The sequence below is a fragment of the Rhinopithecus bieti genome, unplaced genomic scaffold (assembly GCF_001698545.2).
Source record: "Rhinopithecus bieti isolate Rb0 unplaced genomic scaffold, ASM169854v2 scaffold_18548, whole genome shotgun sequence".
NCBI classification, from domain to species: Eukaryota; Metazoa; Chordata; class Mammalia; order Primates; family Cercopithecidae; genus Rhinopithecus; species Rhinopithecus bieti.
This window is the reverse complement of record NW_016809526.1, coordinates 3,362,301-3,384,037: the sequence shown is the minus strand read 5'-3', so window position 1 is coordinate 3,384,037 and position 21,737 is coordinate 3,362,301. Positions and strand designations below refer to the sequence as shown.

The following is a 21,737-nucleotide window of genomic DNA, read 5'->3' as shown; positions in this document are numbered from 1 at the left end:
TAACAAAGATTAACATTTGTGCATCACTTTATGATTTACAATGCAAATGTATGCATATTATGTCATTTAAGCCTAACCAAAGCAGCAGCAGCAGAATGTCTTCCACAGAGAACTTGTCTCTGCCACTCACTAAGCTTAAGAATCTTGGAGAACTGAACATGGTGACTCATGTCTGCAATCCCAGTAATTTGGGAGTCCAAGGCAGGAGGATTGCTTGAGCCCAGGAGTTTGAGATCAGCTTGGGCAACACAGGGAGACTACATTTCTACAAAAAGTTAAAAAATCAGCAGGGCGTGATGGTGCATGCCTATAGTCTCTGCTACTCAGGAAGTTGAGGTGGGGCAATCACTTGAGCCCACAAGGTCAAGGCTGCAGAGAGCCGTGATCATGTCACTGCACTCCAGCCTGGGTGACAGAGTTAGAGTGTGTCTCAAAATAAAAATAAAAAATAAAAAAATAAAGAATCCTGGGGGAGCTAATTCCATAAACACCGCTGCACCTTGGATGCATACATACTGTGTAGTGTACAATAGAATGTAAGGATGAAATCAGGTGGTGTATATGACAGTGATTTCTACATCATTAAGTATAGTTACAAAAGTATGCACTGGTATTAATTAATCCAGATTTTCATAACCCTACAATTACATCCAAAGCCCGCTAGTTTTGCACATGGTGTAAAAGGAAATGAATCAAGAAATGTTAAAATGGGTAAACACAGATTAGAAAGAGGGGTCTTGAGGCTGAAATTCCGATGATTTGTTTCCTTTAAAAGAGGAAATGTATCATTCCTTGATAGAGGACATCCTGGGATAGGAATGACAGGGGCATGATCCAGGGCAGGATCCAGGAGAGTTGTTACATCATTAGTTGTTAATAATCTACGGGACGTTTGGTATTCTTTAAGATTTCCTAGAAGTAAACTTTTTGAACAAAGAAAGAAGAAACTTTTAGAGTTGTGTGTGTGTGTGTTATGTATTACAAATTGTTTTCCAAAAAACTTGTAGCAGATTGCAATTTTACCAACAGCATGTGGAATGCCCATTTCATAACATCCTTACCTACAGTGATTGTAGTAATTGTAAAGATTCACTGCCAATTTGATAGGCAAATATGGATCAGTGTTATTTTAATGAACATTTCTTATAATGATATTAAACTTTTTTCTTATATTGTTTATTTTTATTTCTGCTTTTATGAATTGCCTATTCATTCTTTTTCTTATTTTCTATTAGGGCATAAATAGTTTTATTAATTAAGAGAATATTTATATATAAACATATCAACTCATTGTCTTACATATTGCAAAGAATGCAAGAAAGTTTATAAATAAAAAATAAAAGTTATCATTGAAGACAATTAAGTCATAAAAAATGTTCCTAAGAAAAGCTGTGAGAGTTCCATCTCATTTGAGCTTTCATAAAGAGACACCCAAACACACATATTCCAAACAGTTCTAAATTACGAAATTAGAGAATTAGAGGTAGTAGAATAGAGTTGATGACATTTCATAAATTCTATGAACAAAACTAGGACTAACAGAAGGGCAAAACATTATTGGATTGATGATGCTGTTATAAAAATAATATTGGGCTGAGTGTTGTGGCTCACACCTGTAATCCAGCACTTTGGGAGGCCAAGGTGGGAAGACTGTTTGAGCCCAGGAGTTTGAAACCAGCCTAGGCAACAAAGCAAGACCATGTCTCTACCAAAAAAAAAAATTATTTAATTCATTATTTTAATTAAATATAAATAAAAACCCAAGCAGATAATATTCACTGGGTTGACAGGTGGACAAATGTGTGATAAAGCAAATATAGCAAAATGTTAATCACAGACTCTAGATGCCAGGTATATGGGCATTCACTGTATAATTATCTCCATTTTATGCATATTTGAAAGTTTTCATAATAAAATATTAGAGAAAAAAGATAAAATTTACCTTCAACACGAATACATTTCCATGCCTGTATTATATAATGGGCTAATGTTGTTTTCCCAACACCCTTAAAAGAAAATGTTATTTAAAGCCCAACAGAACAGTCACTTGCCAGTGAAACAGATACACCAATTTTAAAGATTCTATTGCTAGTTACTATTACATTAATGTTATAAAGTAATTTTTCCCATAAAAAATGAAGAGTAGACCCTAGATAGGTATAGTTTAGCTTTTCTTTACTAATTCTTGCATATGCCACATCTCCTAAAGTAATATAAATAGACCCTTTAAAATTAAGTAGATAGCCCTAAAATCAGGAAGCTATACCATTATGGTATTGCACTCTTTTAACTGTCAAATTTTATAATTTTGATTACAAATCATTGTGATTATATTAGAGAGTCATCGTTTTATTTCCTTTCTAAAGTTTACANTTAGATTTTCTTTACTAATTCTTGCATATGCCACATCTCCTAAAGTAATATAAATAGACCCTTTAACATTAAGTAGATAGCCCTAAAATCAGGAAGCTATACCATTATGGTATTGCACTCTTTTAACTGTCAAATTTTATAATTTTGATTACAAATCATTGTGATTATATTAGAGAGTCATCGTTTTATTTCCTTTCTAAAGTTTACAATCATGAATGTTTTGACAGTCTTCCATTTAGTAATTTTGATGAGCAAAAAGATCCTTTTTAACTGACATCTTTGGAAAGTATCATACTTTAAAGATAAAAGGTCATTTTGTTGAAGTAACATTTGCATCTGGTTGCTTTCACCGCTGACTTTTTAAAACCCATTATGTTTTTAGAAACATAGTGAAAGTTGTTGAAACCATTTATTGGTACCTGTCCAGGGTCCACATAAAGTAAGTCAAGGATGGGATCCAGCTCTTAATCTCTGCTATGCTGGAGAGGCTCTTTAATTAACCAGCTCAGTGGCTGTCAGTAGCTATTAGCTAGAGTTCCTTACTAGAAATGTCTAGAAAAGCAAACTTTATTACAACAGCCATTTTGGTTTTTTCCTGCTTTGTGGAAAGACAACATATAGGTCCTCTAACATGCTGTAGGTAAAACCTGAGGCACAGTGCCTCTCAGAATCTCAGACATTAACAGGAGAACCTCCTGGCTCATCTTGATGGTGTCCTGTCTTCACATATCCAGAGAGCCTCACAACAAATTGCAAAGGAAGTTTCATATGCAAATAAAGTCTGAAGTAACCTCAGATCGCACACTACTAACAGTTGTCATGTGCGATGTTTTGGTGAGTTAATTTCCTCATAATATAAAAGCAAATTTAAATATAGTCTGGGTTCCTTCTCAATTATAACACATAAGAAGAGAGAGAGTTATGAATTTATAATCAATATTATGTCAGATTTTAGGTCACATAATGAAAACTTATCAGAAGCTCAAAAAATGAGCACAATATGTGGTTTTCATTTTATACGGTAACTTAGAAAATTGTGATTTTAAAACTAAAAAAAAATTATACAAAATAATAAGAGATAACTTACTGGTTTCCCAAATACAACAAAGCAAACAGGTTTGGACAACAAAAAATTCCTTTCAGTTTCATCTTCATCAAATATATCTGCAAAAGGATGCTCTTCTGTCTTCTCTTGAGAAGTCATGATACAAAATACTACAATAAAACAGGGTAAGATTGTTAACTTGCCTAATTTGGTTGGAGGAGGTGACTAGGAACAATTGAAATAACCTGTGAATTTTCTTAGCCCAGAAGTCATTTTGTACCATTAAACACATGAATTTTGTCAGTAATTGCAAATAAGTTTAACTCATTTATAAAAATAATAGTAAGCTCTTAATTTGAGACAAAAACAAAATCCAACTATATGTTGTATAAAAGAGAGCTCAAAGTGTTTCTGAAAGACTAACTGAAGGAAAAAACACATATATATGTATAAACACACAGATTTGTGTGTATTATATTGAAAACCAAATTAAAGTTAAATATGTTGTACATGCACATGCAACATAGGTGCATGTATAATTTTTACCAGAAATGGAAAAGGTAATGTTGGCTAAATGTATTAGATTCATATTTTCATATTTTAGGAAGCTTTGGTTAATTCCATGAAGAAAACTTTTCCAACAGTAATGTAGGTTTTACATTTTTTCTTTTGTAATATTTTACAAATATCTGCAAGAACAAATATTTATTTTAAAGTTGTTTTCAGAAACCTTTTGCTATTTGGATTTGCTCTTAAGCAGATTTCTAGCACAGAAGCTCGAGTCCTCAATATTTTAACATGAACAGTTTTCAACTTAGTCCAACTCTTTTGGAGTGAATCAGAAACAAATAAGGTCATAACTTTTTATTTGTTTTTGCACGAAGACTGTCTCTTGTTTTCAAGCACTTGTAGACTACATATTCATACTCATGAAATATTTATATATACCCATTGAATATTTCTATTATGTAAACAGTAAAACAGCATGGGACATATCTCTTGATCACAATAAAACAATGTTAAAAGAGTGATAAAAGAATTTTAAAACCCCTAATTGTCGAATATTTAAAAGAAAAAAGAAAACTATATTTTTCTAAATATTACTTGATCAAATAAAATTTTAAAATGGAAATGATAAAATATTAGCAAAATAATAGTATTATTAAATATCGATACTATGAAGAAACTGCATCAACTAATGGGCAAAACAACTGGCTAGCATCATAGTGACAGGTTCAAATTCACACATAGCAGTATTAACCTTAAAAGTAAATGGGCTAAATGCCCTGATTAAAAGACACAGACTGGCAAATTGGATAAAGAGTCAAGACCCATCAATGTGCTGTATTCAGGAGACCCGTCTCATGTGCAAAGACACACATAGGTGCAAAATAAAGAGATGGAGGAATATTTACCAAGCAAATGGAAAGCAAAAAAAGGCAGGAGTTGCAATCCTAATCTCTGATATAACAGACTTTAAACCAATAAAGATCAAAAGAGACAAAGAAGGGCATTACATGATAGTAAAGGGATCAATGCAGCAAGAAGAGCTAACTATCCTAAATATATATGCACCCAATACAGGAGCACCTAGATTTAGAAAGCAAGTTCTTAGAGAACTACAAAGAGACTTAGACTCCCACACAATAATAGTGGGAGACTTTAACACCTCATTGTCAATATTAGACAGATCAATGAGATAGAAAATTAATAAGGATATTCAGGACTTGAACTCAGCTCTGGACCAAGCGGACCTAATAGACATCTACAGAACTCTCCACCCCAAATCAATAGAATATACATTCTTCTCAGCACCTCATTGCACTTATTCTAAAATTGACCACATAATTGGAAGAAAAACACTTCTCAGCAAACACAAAAGAACAGAAATCATAACAGTCTCTCAGACCACAGTGCAATCAAATTAGAACTCAGGATTAAGAAACTCACTCAAAACCACACAACTACATGGAAACTAACCTGCTCCTGAATGACTACTGGGTAAATAACGAAATTAAGCTAGAGACAAAGATGTTCTTTGAAACCAATGAGAATGAAGACACAACGTACCAGAATCTCTGGGACACATTTAAAGCAGTGTGTAGAGAGAAATTTATAGCACTAAATGCCCACAAAAGAAAGCAGGAAAGATCTAAAATTGACACCCTAACATCACAATTAAAAGAACTAGAGAAGCAACAGCAAACAAATTAAAAAATCTACAGAAGACAAGAAATAGCTAAGATCAGAGCAACTGAAAGAGATAGAGACATGACAAACCCTTCAAAAAATCAATGAATCCAGGAGCTGGTTTTTTGAAAAGATCAACAAAACAGATAGACTGCTAGCCAGACTATAAAGAATAAAAGAGAGAAGAATCAAATAGATGCAATAAAAAATGATATCACCACATCCCACAGAAATACAAACTACCATCAGAGAATACTATAAACACCTCTACATAAATAAACTAGAAAATTTAGAAGAAATGGATAAATACCTGGACACATACACCCTCCCAAGTCTAAACCAAGAAGAAGTTGAATCCCTGAATAAACCAATAACAAGCTCTGAAATTGAGGCAGTAATTAACAGACTACCAACCAAAAAAAGTCTAGGACTAGATGGATTCACAGCCGAATTCTACCAGAGGTACAAAGAGGAGCTGGTACCATTCCTTCTGAAACTATTCCAATCAATAGAAAAAGAGGGACTCCTCCCTAATTCATTTTATGAGGCAGGCCAGCATCATCCTGATACCAAAACCTGGCAGAGACACAACAACAACAACAAAATTTCAGGCCAATATCCCTGATGAACATCGATGCAAAAATCCTCAATAAAATGCTGGCAAACTGAATGCAGCAGCACATCAAAAAGCTTATCCACCACAATCAAGTCAGCTTCATCCCTGGGATGCAAGGCTGGTACAACATACACAAATCAATAAATGTAATCCATCACATAAACAGAACCAACGACAAAAATCATATGATTATCTCAATAGATACAGAAAAGGCCTTCAACAAAATTCAACACCCCATTCATGCTAAAAACTCTCAATAAACTAGGTATTAATGGAATGTATCTCAAAATTATAAGAGCTATTTATGACAAGCCCACAGCCAATATCATATTGAATGGGCAAAAACTAGAAGCATTCCCCTTGAAAACTAGCATAAGACAAGGATGCCCTCTCTCACCACTCCTATTCAACATAGTATTGGAAGTTCTGGCCAGGGCAATCAGGCAAGAGAAAGAAATAAAGGGTATTCAAACAGGGAAAGAGGAAGTCAAATTGTCCCTGTTTGCGGATGACATGATTGTATATTTAGAATTGTATATTTAGAAAACCCCATCATCTCAGCCCCAAATCTCCTTAAGCTGATAAGCAACTTCAGCAAAGTCTCAGGATACAAAATCAAAGTGCAAAAATCACAAGCATTCCTGTACACCAGTAACAGACAGAGGGCCAAATTATGAGTGAACTCTCATTCACAATTGCTACAAAGAGAATAAAATAACTAGGAATACAACTTACAAGGGATGTGAAGGACCTCTTCAAGGAGAACTACAAACCACTGCTCAAGGACATAAGAGAGGACACAAACAAATAGAAAAACATTCCATGCTCATGGATAGGAAGAATCAAATTGTGAAAATGGCCATACTGCCCAAAGTAATTTATAGTGCTATCCCCATCAAGTACCATTGACTTTCTTCACCGAATTGGAAAAAACTACTTTAAACTTCATATGGAACCAAAAAAAGAGCTTGTATAGCCAAGACAATCCTAAGCAAGAAGAACAAAGCTGGAGGCATCACGCTACCTGACTTCAAACAAGCAATGGGGAAAAGATTCCCTATTTAATAAATAGTGTTGGGAAAACTGGCTAGTCAAATGCAGAAAACTGAAATTGAACCCCTTCCTTATACTTTATACAAAAATTAACTCAAGATGGATCAAAGACTTAAACGTAAGACCCGGGATCATAAAAGTCCTAGAAGAAAACCTGGGCAATACCATTAAGCACACTGGCATGGGCAAAGGCTTCATGTCTAAAACACCAAAAGCAATGGCAACAAAAGCCAAAATTGACAAATGGGATCTAATTAAACTAAAGAGCTTCTGCACAGCAGAAGAAACTATCATCAGAGTGAACAGGCAACCTACAGAATGGGAGAACATTGTTGCAATCCATTAATCTGACAAAGGGCTAATATCCAGAATCTACAAAGAACTTAAACAGATTTACAAGAAAAAAAAAACAAAAAACAAATAACCCCATTAAAAAGTGGGCAAAGGAATGAACAGACACTTCTCAAAAGAAGACATTTATGCAGCCAACAGACATATGGAAAAAATGCTCATCATCACTGGTCATCAGAGAAATGCAAATCCCACAATGAGATACCATCTCATGCCAGTTAGAAAGGCAATCATTAAAAAGTCAGGAAACAACAGATGCTGGAGAGGATGTTGAGAAATAGAGACACTTTTACACTGTTCGTAGGAGTGTAAATTAGTTCAACCATTGTGGAAGACAGCATGGCAATTCCTCAAGGATCTAGAACCAGAAATATCATTTGACCCAGCAATCCCATTACTGGGTATATACCCAAAGGATCATAAATCATTCTACTCTAAAGACACATGCACACATATGTTTACTGAGGCACTATTTACAACAGAAAAGACTTGGAACCAACCTAAATGTCCATCAATAATAGATTGGATAAAGAAAATGTGGCACATATACACCATGGAATACTATGCAGCCACAAAAAAGGACGAGTTCATGTCCTTTGCAGGGACATGGATGAAGCCGGAAACCATCATTCTCAGCAAACTATCACAAGAACAGAAAACGAAACACCGCATGTTCTCACTCATAAGTGGGGGTTGAAAAATGAGAACAGATGGATGTAGGGAGGGGAACATCACACATCAGGGCCTGTCAGTGGGTGGGGGACTATAGGAGGGATAACATTTAGGAAAAATATACTAATGTGGTACGGTTGAATATGGGGTGCCAAGCAACCACCTATGGCACGTGTCACCTAATGTAACAAAAACTGCACGTTCTGCACATGTATCCCAGAACTTAAAGTATAATAATAAGAAAAAGAAAAGACCAAGTGGAAGCTCATGACATTGCATACTGGGTCCTCTACACCTGAGCAAGATAACCAAGAGTAAATCATTCTGAATGAAGAGTGATATGAACAACAATTTAAAAGATGTATAATCCTGCTTATTGCTCCAATCTTGCTTTTATAGAAGATAGACAGAGCACAACAGATGAGGGTAGACTTCTGCAAATTTAACAAGCTGGTAGTCTCAGTTGCAACTGCTGTAAGGATGAGATCTTTACTAGATAGACACAGTATCTTGTATTTTTTATGCAGCTGATGATCTGGCAATGCGTGCCTTCTTTTCAATCCCCATGAAGAAAGGATCGGAAGCAATTTGTATTCACTTAGAGCAGTGACAGCGAACATCCAGTCTTACCCAAGGACTCTCCTGCTGTTTGAGACAATATAGTATAAAGGGGTCTTGATCTACAATGTTGACAATATCAGACCAGTGAGCAGGAAGTGTCAAGTGTCCCGGATCCCCTTATAAAGACACATAAGCAGTATAAAGTGAGAGATAAACCTACAAAGTTTGAAGGTCTTATTACTTCAGTAAAGTTTTAAAAGGTCAGTGATCTGGGACATTCTGTCCAAGGTAAAGGATGAGTTACTGTACCTTGTACCTTCTACCTCTAAAATAGAGGCACAGTATTTTGTAGGCCTCTTTAGTTTTCAAAGAGAGCATGAAGCACACTTAAGAATACTGTTTTGACCCATTTAGTGGGTGACATGGAAAGCTGTTGTTTTTGAGTGGGGCACACAGCAAGAAAAGCTCTGTAGTTTTAGGTTGCAGCACCAGAGGCTTTGCTTCCTGGGCCATATATCTGGCTAGATCCTGCAATACTAAAGGTCCCACAGTGCTGTGGTATGTAGGGATACCTTTTGGAGTCTTAGGAAAGACACAAAGGAGCCTCTCTCTGTAGATCCTTACTGTCTGCAGCAGAGAACGATTCCCCATTCAAAAAACAGCTCTTGGTATGCTCACGGGCTCTGGTAGAGAATGAATGCCTGGTCATGGGTTATCAAATGACTATGCAACTGGAAGTATCCACTATGAGCTGGTTATGTCAGACAAGTCAAGTCCTAAACTCAGGCAGGCACAGCAGCAACCTATTATGTGATAAAAATGAACATTGGCATCAGGCTCAAACAGGTCTTCAGGGTATAAATAAATTTCATAAGTAAGCAACCCAGATGCCCATGTCACCTGTCTCGTGCACCAGTGTCTCTTTCAGCTCACACCTCGTGTGGAATTCCCTAAGAACAGCTGACAGAAAATGAAAACAAAATTCATGGACGAATCACAATATATTGGTACAAACTGTAAATGCAATGCTGTCAGACATTAGTTCCTCTCACAAGTAGCTCTGAAAAATGGTGATTAGGGGAAATCTTCCTGGCAGGCAGAGCTTTAAGCAGTATTCCTAGGCCCTCAGTTTGGAGGACAATGCCAAATGGTTTCATCAAGGGCCTAGAAGGTACAAGATCAGAAGGTAAGAGAAAAAGAGTTCTGGGGAAGAAGCATATGATTAGGCCTATGAGGGTGGTGTAGCCAACAAACCCTAATCTGACCTCCAATGAGTCACACCCTTGCACAATCCTCTTCCTTTGAGTGGGAGTGGGGTCTGTAATTTGCTTCTAAATATAGCAAAGGTAATAGAATGTCTGTCTCCTGAATATGTTACATTGTATAAGATTCCATCTTAGGGGACTGGAGGGAGACTTTCTGTTGGCTTGGAAGAAGTAAGCTGCCATGCTGTGAGAGGACCACATGATGAGGAAGAGTGGGTGGCCTGTGAGTTCAGCCCCTGCCAACAGCTGGTAAGAAAACAGGGACTTCAGTCCTACGACCACAAAACGATGATGCTTGCTAACAATGTGAATCAGCTTGGGAGTGGATTCTTCCCTAGTCAATCTCCAGATGGAATCTCATCTCAGCCAACACCAGATTGCAGCCTTGTGAAACCCTGAGCAGAGTACCCAGCTGAGTGATGCCAGGGCCCCTGGCCATGGAAACTGTGCGATCACAAATGTGTATTTTAAGCTGCTAAATTTGTGGTAATTCGCTATGCAGCAGAGAAAACAATATTAGTGGATGTAAAATACATAGATATTTGTATCTCAGAAAGCATCCACCTCAGAAGAGGCACTGAAAAACCCAGGCGGATAGGATAATTTATCCAGTAGACACGAACCAATCTTTGCTTCTGGTCACCTCAATGCTTGCATAATGGGTTCGTAAATGAAGCAGGCATGGTGGCGGGGATGAAGGTGATGAAGGCTAGGCATGGGCTCATAACAAGGCCCCCTTTCACCAGGCTGGTTTAGCTACACTACTGCTGCTGAATGTTGTATCCATTCATGGCAGAGACTTGTTCATATTAAGCCCTCAATATGATACAACCCCTTTAGGAGACAAAACATTCATTCAGTGACACATTGATTACAAATTGAGACCTGTTCATATTGAGCCCTCACTATGGTACAATCCCTTTAGGAGACAAAACATTCAGTGACAAATTGATTACACAATCCCTTTAGGAGACAAAACATTCAGTGACAAATTGATTACACAAGACCCCTTCACCTTTGAAGGGGCAAGTGACAAGTGCTCCTAATATGGGCTTGTTTTTCTTACCTGCAGTGCCTTAGCCAGCACCACTACCTAAAGGTTTAGACTATGTCTCATTTATCTTCATGAAATCTCATATAATATTGCCTTGGATCAGAGGACCCTTTTTACATATCATTTCACCTAGAAGCTGCTGGTTTGACAGAATGTTGGAATGGCCTCTTAAAGGCACAACTAAGGTGCTAGCCTGGGATTTGAGACAATGTACTTCAAGATGAGGAATATGCTTTGAATCAAGGGCTGGAAGTAGGAGTGACCCCTCTCACTAATACTCTCAGTGACTGACTTGGGAAATTTGCACCTCACTTCTGAACAAGAGGTCCTGGGTCTGGTGGAGGGGAAAGACGGTTCTATCAGGGGACCCAGTAAAGGTTTCTTTAAATCTTAAAACTACTGCTGCCACCTGGTCATTTTTGACTCCACAAGCCTGTAAGTTATTGCACTGGCAGATGGAGATAGGGTTGCTGCTATGTAATTGGATGAGATTGGGGTTGCTAAGGGTGGTATGGCCACAAACTGCTAGATAAGTGGGATAGGGGATGCATTTCTTGAACTCAGGGGATTCTCTGAGACAGCTCTTGACGCTTTCACGTCCAGTGAATGGGTAATTGCAGCTACCAAAACCTGACAATGACACAGTAACCAAGGGCTTACACTCCTCAGGAATGAAAGCTCGTTATCCTACTGGGCAAACAACAGACCAGCAGAAGTGTTGGCCAAGAGTAAGGAAAATCTAGAATGATGGTAGAGGAAGGAGATGATCAATTACAGACCTTGGATTAATTGCAGTAGAGGATTCTGCAGCTTGTCCCATAATCTTTTTTGTGTAAGTCCTTTTCTTTTAAAAACTGAGACTAGCCACTACCTTAAAGAATTAGGGTGGGATGGGGTGAACTTGATGTGGAGGAAGAGTGGACATGAGTGCTGCAAAGGGTGGAATATAGCAGCTGCTATTAGTGCCTTCCCCATATCCACTTGACATACATCTTTCCTATGCACGACCAGCCCAACTTCCAAAATGTCAGCATGTGCGACTTTTTGCCCATGGGCTCTCTCCAGCTGCCAGAACCTACTCTCCCTGAACATAGGGTAGACTGGAAGTTCTAGGGAATCAATGTTCTGCCGTATCAGGCTTCATCCAATAACTGATGGGAGTTGGCGAATAAATACTCCAGCTTCCTTGCCCCTTAAGAGGGGATAACTGAGACATGCCTCCCAGTATTCCCTAGTGAATTCAGCCCACAAAGAAACTTCTTTGGTAATATTCCCTTTATTAGTTTTCTTCCCCTCCCTGCTCCTGTTTCCTGGGATTACGTCTCATATAAACAACCTGCCCTCAAAGTTTTGTCTTCGGATCTAATTCTGGGTGAAAGAAATTAAGACAAAGTTAAAATGGAAGTGCTAAACCATAATAATCGAAAACTAGAATCCTTAAGGTATTTTAAGAGCTGCTATCCTACATAAAAACACTGTGCAAATATTTAACTAATATTCAGAAGAGTTGGTTTCATTATGAAACAGAACGCAGCTAATTATTTTTCCCAGCTAAAAGATCTAAGTTCAAAATGCCAGAATGGACACGGCCATCTTTCTAGTTCTTAATAAAAGGAGTACCAAACTACAGGGGGGAAAAAGTGCAAAATAACATATAATTAAGTATTTTTTTAACTTTTTTTAATTTCTCAAGTTTTAATTTACAATATAATCTTTCGTACTACATGAATGTTATCTGTGTATGCTATAATTCTGTAATTTTAAAAAAAGTTTCCTTACACTTAGCAGTTGAGAAGCCCTCTAGCGGAGGATTCTGAGGTTTAGAGGTTTCCTGGGAAACCTAGCATTGCCGCCTAAGTTAGGAGCGCTGCCTCTCCCCTAAATCTTATACTCTTGCAGTAGGTGTTCAGTAAATATTTGTGGAATAAATACTTCAGTCGTTGAAAGGAGACGTGGTTTTAAAAAGTGAATTTACAGAGACCGTTTTGCAAGAAAAGGAGCTGGTCTGGGGGTCCCCGCAGGAGGCAGGGTTCCGTGCAACAGATACCAAGGTGCCTCCGGGGCGAACCACTACCCAGCCGGCCGCGGGAAGGCTCCTTACCTGGCCGCAGCGGACCCTCCTCAGGGCAGCAACCGCCTCCAGGGGCTCCGCCTGGCTGTTGGGAGGTTGCCGGGGAGACCTCAGGCAGCCGCTCACGGGCTGCTAGGAGGGCGGGGCCTCGGGAGGCGGGGCTGTAGTTCACTGTCATTTCTGTTCCAATTCGAAATAGTCACTTTTGTACCTAATTTGGCATTCATAATTCTAATGCACTCATTTTCACAACTATGGAAGGGGGGTACACGCATGCCCACTTATGTAACACACACGAAATGAAGAAACCTCCTTTCGAGCGCGGCTCCGCCACACCGCGCTAGAGTCTCTGTCGAAAACTTCAAGTGGCTAGTCTCAGGCACAAACGTGTGGCAAAGCCACACTTTCCAGCTTTAGGTGATTTTAAAACAATTCCTCGGGCCACACAGCGTAGGTACAACATGGATTAGAGGTGAGGGGAAGCTGACACTCAGTGAAGGACTGTCAGAGGGCCGGCTTTCAGCAGCAGGCAGTGAAAACACAACGATCTATCCTGCTACTCGGAGAATCCTTTTCAAAAGAAGTTACCCAATCCCAAACCTTCCTCTTTTTTCCAGAGAGGGAGGAGATAAATAGACTCAACTAACCCGTCGACTTTTTTTTTCCGCCCACGTTTTCCTCCTGTCCTTACCAAAGATGGCGCCCTTCGCTTCCTCTCTTGGCAGCACGCAGGTCCCGGGAGCCTCTATCCGACCTCTCTATGATACGTCCTCCAGCCCCGCTCCTGCCGTGAGGGGCGGAGCTTGCTTGGAAGCGGGGCGCAGGAATCCGGAAACACCTGATCATCTATAGGTTTAGTCCCCAGGTGGTGTTGTTCCTGGCTGGACTTGACGTCCAGGGTCTGAGGAGTTTTCTCGCCGAGTCTCCTGGGGCGGTCCGGCGGCTCGTGCCCTGTTGTGGGACCCCCATTTGCAGCTGCTATGCCCTCGGCCGCCGCCCCCATTATCAGCTCAGTCCAGAAGCTGGTTCTGTATGAGACTAGAGCTGTGAGTACCCCTCGCGGCAGGGGGGCCGGGGGGGGGTGCGGGAGGATGGATGTCTGCCAGTGGGTGTGGGGCCGTATGGCAGAGGCTGTACCCTGCCTCCTCCTCCTTACTCTCCAGTTCCCAAATCCCTGTCAAACACAGCCTTGAGGTAAGCTAGCTCCCTTGGATTGTGCCTGGGCGCCTTTCCCCTATTTTGGTACCCTGGACGTTGCAGCATTTGCAGGTCCACTTACAAGCCATGGCTGGAACATGCTGGAAACAGGTGCTTGTGGTACCTCAGGAACTGTTCATGAGGTTCTCTGTACGAGTTACTGGATTCTTTTCAGCTTTCAGAAAGTGTTAAAGTTCTAGAGTTCACAAGTTACAGTACAGGCAGGGGTGTGAAAAAATTTGAACTATGGCTCGTAACTTTTTTCCTATTCCATGGTATACCATCACTGCGATTGATGTGAATTACACTTCTATTGCTGAATTTTTTGGTTCTCTTTCTTATTTGAAAGGAAAGAAAAAGTTACTTTGTTTAAAGACATCTAATTTGGTTGGATAACATCTTGCTTTTCACTTGACTTTTTTCAACATAACATTTACTTTTAAAATTGTATTACTTTGAATGGCCATGTAAATAGTGAATAAGCCGATCAGTTTGTATGTATTTCAATTACTAGTTCCTCAATTAAGGGGGAATGGTGTTTATAGAACTTCATGCTTGGTCCTTTCTGTGGGTGGAAAGCAAAGTTGGTACAGTATAGCTCTCTAAATTGGGGTGCCACAGTGATATTAGGGACTGTGTTTAATATTACCCATTTCGTGCTAACAAGATTGCATATGCCAGATATTTGCATAATGCTCTTCACTGTGTTATAGAGTGCTTTATAATCTGTTTCTCTGAAACTTGGGTTGTCTCCATTAGAGGAGTACGAGAAGGCATTTGACAGTTTCTCAGTTATAACATAGTCCTAATAGCACAATAACCTCTCCCTCAGGTTAACATGAGTAGAGAATTGTTGACCTTAAATTAATTTTGCTGACAACTTTGATTAGATCTAGATCAGAAGATGAAATTATCAAATATACTGTATTTGCAAGTATTTTCAGTTCTTTAATGAGAGTCATAAAGAAGTATCATTTGACATTGAAATGAAACCTATTTTTTGTAAAATGTGCTGCTAGATGTCCCTAGTTAGAAACATAAATAAATTTTTTTTTTCCGTTTGAGGTAAGAGTCTTGCTCTGTCACCCAGGCTGGAGTGCAGTGGTGCTATCTTGGCTCACTCACTGCAACCTCTGCTTCCCAGGTTCAAGCAATTCTTCCACCCCAGCCTCCCAAGAAGCTAGGGTTACAGGTATGTGCCACCATGACCAGCTAATTCTTGTGATTTTAGTAGAAGACAGGGATTCTCCATGTTCGCCAGGCTGATCTAAAACACCTGGCTTCGGCCTCCCAAAGTGTTGGGATTACAGGCGTGAGCTGCTGCATCTGGCCATAAATAAAATGCAAATTTCAGCCCATTAAAAAGCTAATCACTCATGAGGACTGCGTGAGATATTAGTGTTCAGAAAGCACAATTCATATTATAGGGCTCTTCTGCTCAGAAATCTTCAGTAGTCCCAATTCTGAGGAGAGTAAACTCTGAATCCTTTAGGTTGGCATTTAAAGCCATGTATTCTTTATCCTCAACTTGTCTGTCTAGTTTTACATCTAATTTAATATCAATTCGTGAAACATTTATTGAGGATCAACCATGTGCCTTCACATGCCTTATTCTGCAGTAAAACTGTATTGCTTTCAGTTCCTTGTATCTACTCTGTTTTTCTGCTGTTCTCTATTCTCATAATGCCACACCCCCTCTTTTCCTGTCAAAGCCTTGCTGATCCTCACAACACGTATCTGGTCATGCCTTGCAAACAGTAGACTCTCAATAGATGTGGATTAAGGAGCTCTAACACAAACAGACAGAGGTGTGTTCTAGAACTCAGCTGTGACCCCTCTCAACCGCCTAAGTAATGGAAATTAACTCTGGCCAGCTTAGAGACAAAAGGTAAATTTATCAAAATTTAGGGGAGCCGTTGCATGGTATCATTGGCAGATCCTAACTCTTCAACTTCTGGAAAAGCAGGAAAGAGATAACAGGTTTGAGAACCCTCTCAGAGCACTACCAAAAATAGTGTAGGTGCTTAGAGAAAGTATCTGATTGACTCAACTATGATTGGGTATCATCCCCTGAGTGGACAGACCATTCATGGCCAGGGAGGGTCTGGCAGGAATGATTTAGCTGTGGAATCATCCTCTTTGTTTCAGCAAATGGTTGGGGCTGGGCAACCACCCTTGAAAATGTCTGCTGCATTGAATCACTGAGTCTTGGTTTTGTTGTTAGTTAAATAACTTTTTTTTAAATTTAAATATATAAGCGGAAACGTTTTGTTTTCTTTTGTTTTAGTAATAAGCTCAAAATATAAATAAATAAGAAAAAGGCATAAAATTATGGGTAACTAGATAAATTCTATGAATTAAAAAAAAACTGTAGTAGGTTGTAATAACGAGAATAATAGCTCAAAATATTCTACATATATTTTATTATTTGATCCTCATAAGACCTCTAAGAGATCACGCTGTTACTACTACTGCTACATATATTATTTGGTAAAGAAAAAAAATAAGGCAAAGATAATTTAAGGCAGTGTTACTTAACCCATTTATACTGGAGGTTGCAAATTTTTTTGTGTGAAAAATCAGACCTTTGCCATGACCTTGAGCAGTAGGATATAAATAAGTCCCACAAGTTCCAATAATGGAACACTAGGCATAAGGTGTGGTGCATGTGTTAAGAATGTATATTGGGGAAAGGACAGTCTCTTCAATAAATGGTGTTGAAAAAGCTGGATATCCATGTGCAGAAGAATGATATAAGGCCCTTCTCTCTTGCCATATCCACAGATCAACTTAAAATGGATTAAAGGCTTAAGTGCAAGACCCCAAACTGTAAAACTACCAGAAGAAAACATAGGGGAAATGCTTCAGGATATTGGTCTAGGCAAAGATTTTATGAGTAAGACTTTAAAAGCACAGGGAACAAAAGCAAAAATAGACAAATAGGACTATATCAAGTTGAAAAGCTGCACAGCAAAAGAAACAATCAACAGAGTGAAGAGGAAACCTATAGAATGGAGGAAATATTTGCAAACTCTTCATCCAAGAAGGGACTAATATCTAGAATATACAAGGAATTCAACAACTCAACAGCAAATACCCCCAGATAATCCAACTAAAAATGGGCAAGGATGTGAGTAGACATTTCTCAAAAGAAGATATACAAATGGCCAGCAGGTATATGAAAAATTACTCAAGGTCACTAATTATCAGGGAAATGCAAATTAAAACCACAATGAGATACCGTGTCACCTCAGTTAAAATGGCTAGTTTCAAAAGGACAAAAATTATCAAATGCTGGTGAGGATATGGAGAAAGGGAATTCTTATACAGTATTGGTGGTAATGTAAATTAGTATAGCCATTATAGAAAACAGTATGGAGGTTCCTCAAAAAACTAAAAATCCGGCAATCCCATTACTGGGTGTGTATATGAGGGGATTTCAAAAAGTTCATGGGAAAATGGAATTAAAAGATAAAATAACAAATGTAAACTTTATTTCTCAAGCTAATTTCCGTCAAGGTCAAGACATTTTTGTAACTAATGATACCAGCCATTTAATTTATCCATAAAGATCTGAGGGTCCTGGGAATTTAACCACGTTGGTGCGGTCTTTTTTACTTTGTTAACTAAAGAAAATAGGTGCCCTTTAAGGATTTTTTTTTAAGATGAGAAAACAAAAGAAGTCAGAAGGAGCAAAATTGGAACTGTAAGGCAGAGGCCTAATTATTTTCCATTGAAACCCTTGCAAAATTGCCATGTTTGATGAGAGGAATGAGCAGGAGGTTGTTGAGGTGGAGAAAGACTCTGGAATGGAGCTTCCTGGGTATTTTTCTGCTGAAGTGTTGGCTGACTCTCTCAGAACACTGTCATAATAAGCAGATACTGTTCTTTAGCTTTCCAGAAAGTCAACGAGCAAAATGCGGTGAGTACACACACACACACACACACACACACACACACACACACACACAAATGTTGCCATGACCTTTCCTTTTGGCTGGTCTGCTTTGCTTTAATTGGACCACTGCCATCTGTTGGTAGCTATTGCTTTGATTGTGCTTTGACTTTAGGATCATACTGGCAAAGCCATGTTTAATACAGTTCTTCGAAGAAATGCTTCAGGATCTTGATCTCATTTGTTTAAAATTTCTGTAGAAGGCTCTGCTCTTGTCTGCAGCTGATCTGGGTGAAACAGTGTTGGGAGCCGTCAAATGGAAAGTGTGCTCAACTTTAAATTTTCAGGCAGAATTGTGTGAGTTGTACCAATTGAGATGTCTATGGTGTTGGCTTCTATTTCTGCTGTTAATCATCTGTTCTCTTTAATCAGGGAACAAACAAGATGAATTTTTTTTCTTGAAAAATTTACATGGATGGTCTGCTGCTGTGGGCTTCATCTTCGACGTCATCTCATCCCTTCTTAAAGTTATTCATTTGTAAACTGCATATTTCTTTGGGGCATTGTCCCCATAAACTTTTAATAAGCATCAATGATTTCACCATTCTTCCACCCAAGTTTTACCATAGACTTGATGTTTGTTCTTGTTTCAATTTTAGCAGAATTCATGTTGCTCTGACGGGCTCTTTTCAAACTGATCTCTTACCCTTCCTAGTACTTCCAACTAGATCCTGTTCAGACATGTTATAGCAAGTTGGTATCAGTTTATTTTGGTGCAAAAATTTTTTGAAATCCATAGCTTTTTTGTAATATGCATTTTCCATGAACTTTATCAAGTTCCCTTATATATTCAAAAGAAAGGAAATCAGTATGTCAAAGAGATATCAGCACCTCCATGTTTATTGCAGCACTATTCACAATAGTTAAGATGTGTAATCAGCCTAAATGTCCATCAACAGGTGAATGGATTAAAAAATGTGGTATATATACACACAATGGAATACTATTCAGCCATAAAAAATGAATTTCTGTCATTCACAGCAAATATGGATGAGTGTGGAGGACATTATGTTATATGAAATAAGGCAGGCATAGGTAAATGTTCTCACTCATATGTGGGAGCTAAAAAACAATGTTGAGCTTGTAGAAGCAGAGAGTAGAATTGTGGTTATTCGAGGGTAGGAAGGGTAGGAAAGAGGGAATGATAGGGAGGGAGGGTTAACAGATATAAAATAACAGCTACATAGGAGGAATAAGCTCCAGTGTTTTATAGCACTGTAGGCAGACTATAGATAAATAATTTATCATACATTTTCACGTAGCTAGAAGAAAGGATTTTGAGTGATCCCAACGCAAAGAAATGATAAATGTTTGAGGTGATGGATATGCTAATTACCCTGATTTGATCATTATGCAATGTATGCATGTGTTGAAATATCACTCTGTGTTTCATATGTGCAGTTATTACATTTTACCTCAAAAAGGGAAAAAATGTATGATTCAGTAGATCAGGATTTTGGGAGTGACTTAGCTGAGTGATTCTGGCTTAGGATCTCATGAAGTTGCAGTCAAGATTCAACTGGGTTGCAGTCATCTGAAGGCTTGAAAGAAATGGCAGATTTACTTCCAAAATGGCTAACTCACGTGCCTGACAAGTTGAGCTGACTGTTGACAAGGAACTTTGCCTTCTTGCGTCATGGACATTTCCACAGGACTCCTTGAGTGTCTGTCCTTACAATGCGGTAGCCTGCTTCATCCAGAGAGAGTTATACAAGAGAAACAAGGAGGAAACTGCAGTGTCTTTTGTGACTGAGCCTCAGAAGTCACACTCTATCTATTTCTACAATATTCTTACACAGGTTAGCCCTGTTCAGGGTGGGAGGGGACCATATGAAGGACATGAATACCAAGAGACAGTAATCATTAGGAGTTATTGGAGGCTGCAGAGATTAAAGTTCACTTTTGTCTGTACCTCAGTTGTCCCGTATTGTTTGTAAAAAAGCCTATCCTTTATTAAATTTCTTTGGCATCCTTTGAAAAAATTTGTTGACTAAATAAATGTGGATCTTTTCTTAAACTCTTTCCTTTGATTAATTTTTTTAAATGTCATTACCAACTTGTCTTGATAATTGTAGTTTTATAGTAAGTCTTAATATCAGGAAGTTTTCCAACTTTATTCTTTTCCCAAATTATTATGACTATTCTATACTTTTGTGTTTCCACATGAATTTTACAGTAGGCTTATCAAAAAAGCTTGTTGGGATTATGATTTGGATTTTATGGAATCTGTAGACCAATTTGGGATAATTGAAATTGTGTAATCTAGAAAGAGGAACACTTTTTGCTTCCCCATCTTTTTTTTGCCATTTATTTCTTTTTTTTTTGATCTATCGCCCTGACCAGGACCTCTAGTACAAAGTTGAGTAGAAGTGACCAGAACAGACATTCTTGTCTTGTTTTTTATCTTAGAGGGAAAGTATTCAGTCTTTCACTATTGAGTATGATGTTAGCTATTGGTTAGATACCCTTTTTCAGATTGAGGAATATTTCTTGCTTTGGTCCGATGAGACTTTATAATAAAATCATGAATGGATATTGAATTTTGTCAAATGGTTTTTTCCACATCTGCACATGACATTTTCTTTATTTGCATATTATGGCCAATTACATTAATTCACTTTCAAATGTTAAACCTTGGATTTTGGAGGTATACCCTACTTGATCATGATTTATACTGTTTTTATATATTGCTAGATTGTATATGCTAATATTTTGTTAAGGATTTTTGCTTTTATTAATACATTCAGGATATTGGTCTATCATTTTCTTAATGTCTTTGTCTGATTTTGGTATCAGGATAACTTCAACTTCATAAAATGAGTTAAAAAGTGTTCATTTTCTGAAAGTGATTATGTGATTGGTATTGCTTCTGTTTTTCAGTGTTTGCTAGGATTCGCCAGTGAAAGATTTGTGGATAGAGTTGCTTTGTGGGGTGAATTTTGATAATGATATCAATCATTTTCCATAACAGATATAGGGCTATACAGATTTTCAGTGGACCTAGAATCAGTTTTGATAAATTATGTTTTTCCAGGAATTTGTTCATTTTATCTTAGTTGTTGAATTTATTGGCATTAAGTTGCCCATAATATTCCCTTATAATCCTTTTGATGTCTATAGGATTTGTAGTAAAATTCTCACTTTTATTTCTGACATTGGTGTTTTGTGTTCTCTTCCATTTTCCCTTGATTCATCTTGCTAGGGATTTGAAAGAATAAACTTTTGACTTGGTTAATTTTCTGTATTGTGTATTTTCTGGTTAATTAATTTCTGCTCTTAGGCTTATTTTTTTTCCTCATATGCATTTTTTTTTTTTTTTTTTTTTTTTTTTTTT

At 38.1% G+C, this 21,737-nt stretch overlaps 2 protein-coding genes across 2 annotated transcripts in view; one reads left to right on the top strand and one right to left on the bottom strand.

Annotated features, from left to right (window-relative positions):
• The window catches only part of AK9 (adenylate kinase 9), a 176,175-nt gene extending 162,697 nt beyond the window's left edge, over positions 1-13,478 (bottom strand). The window contains 3 exon segments of the mRNA XM_017889625.1: positions 1,943-2,006; positions 3,461-3,588; positions 13,282-13,478. Coding sequence (XP_017745114.1) covers positions 1,943-2,006; positions 3,461-3,588; positions 13,282-13,429 — 340 coding nt within the window. The 5' untranslated portion in view covers positions 13,430-13,478.
• A 507-nt stretch (positions 13,479-13,985) lies between these two features.
• Positions 13,986-21,737, top strand: part of FIG4 (FIG4 phosphoinositide 5-phosphatase) — a 134,499-nt gene continuing 126,747 nt past the window's right edge. Inside the window, 1 exon segment of the mRNA XM_017889636.1 lies at positions 13,986-14,297. Coding sequence (XP_017745125.1) covers positions 14,232-14,297 — 66 coding nt within the window. The 5' untranslated portion in view covers positions 13,986-14,231.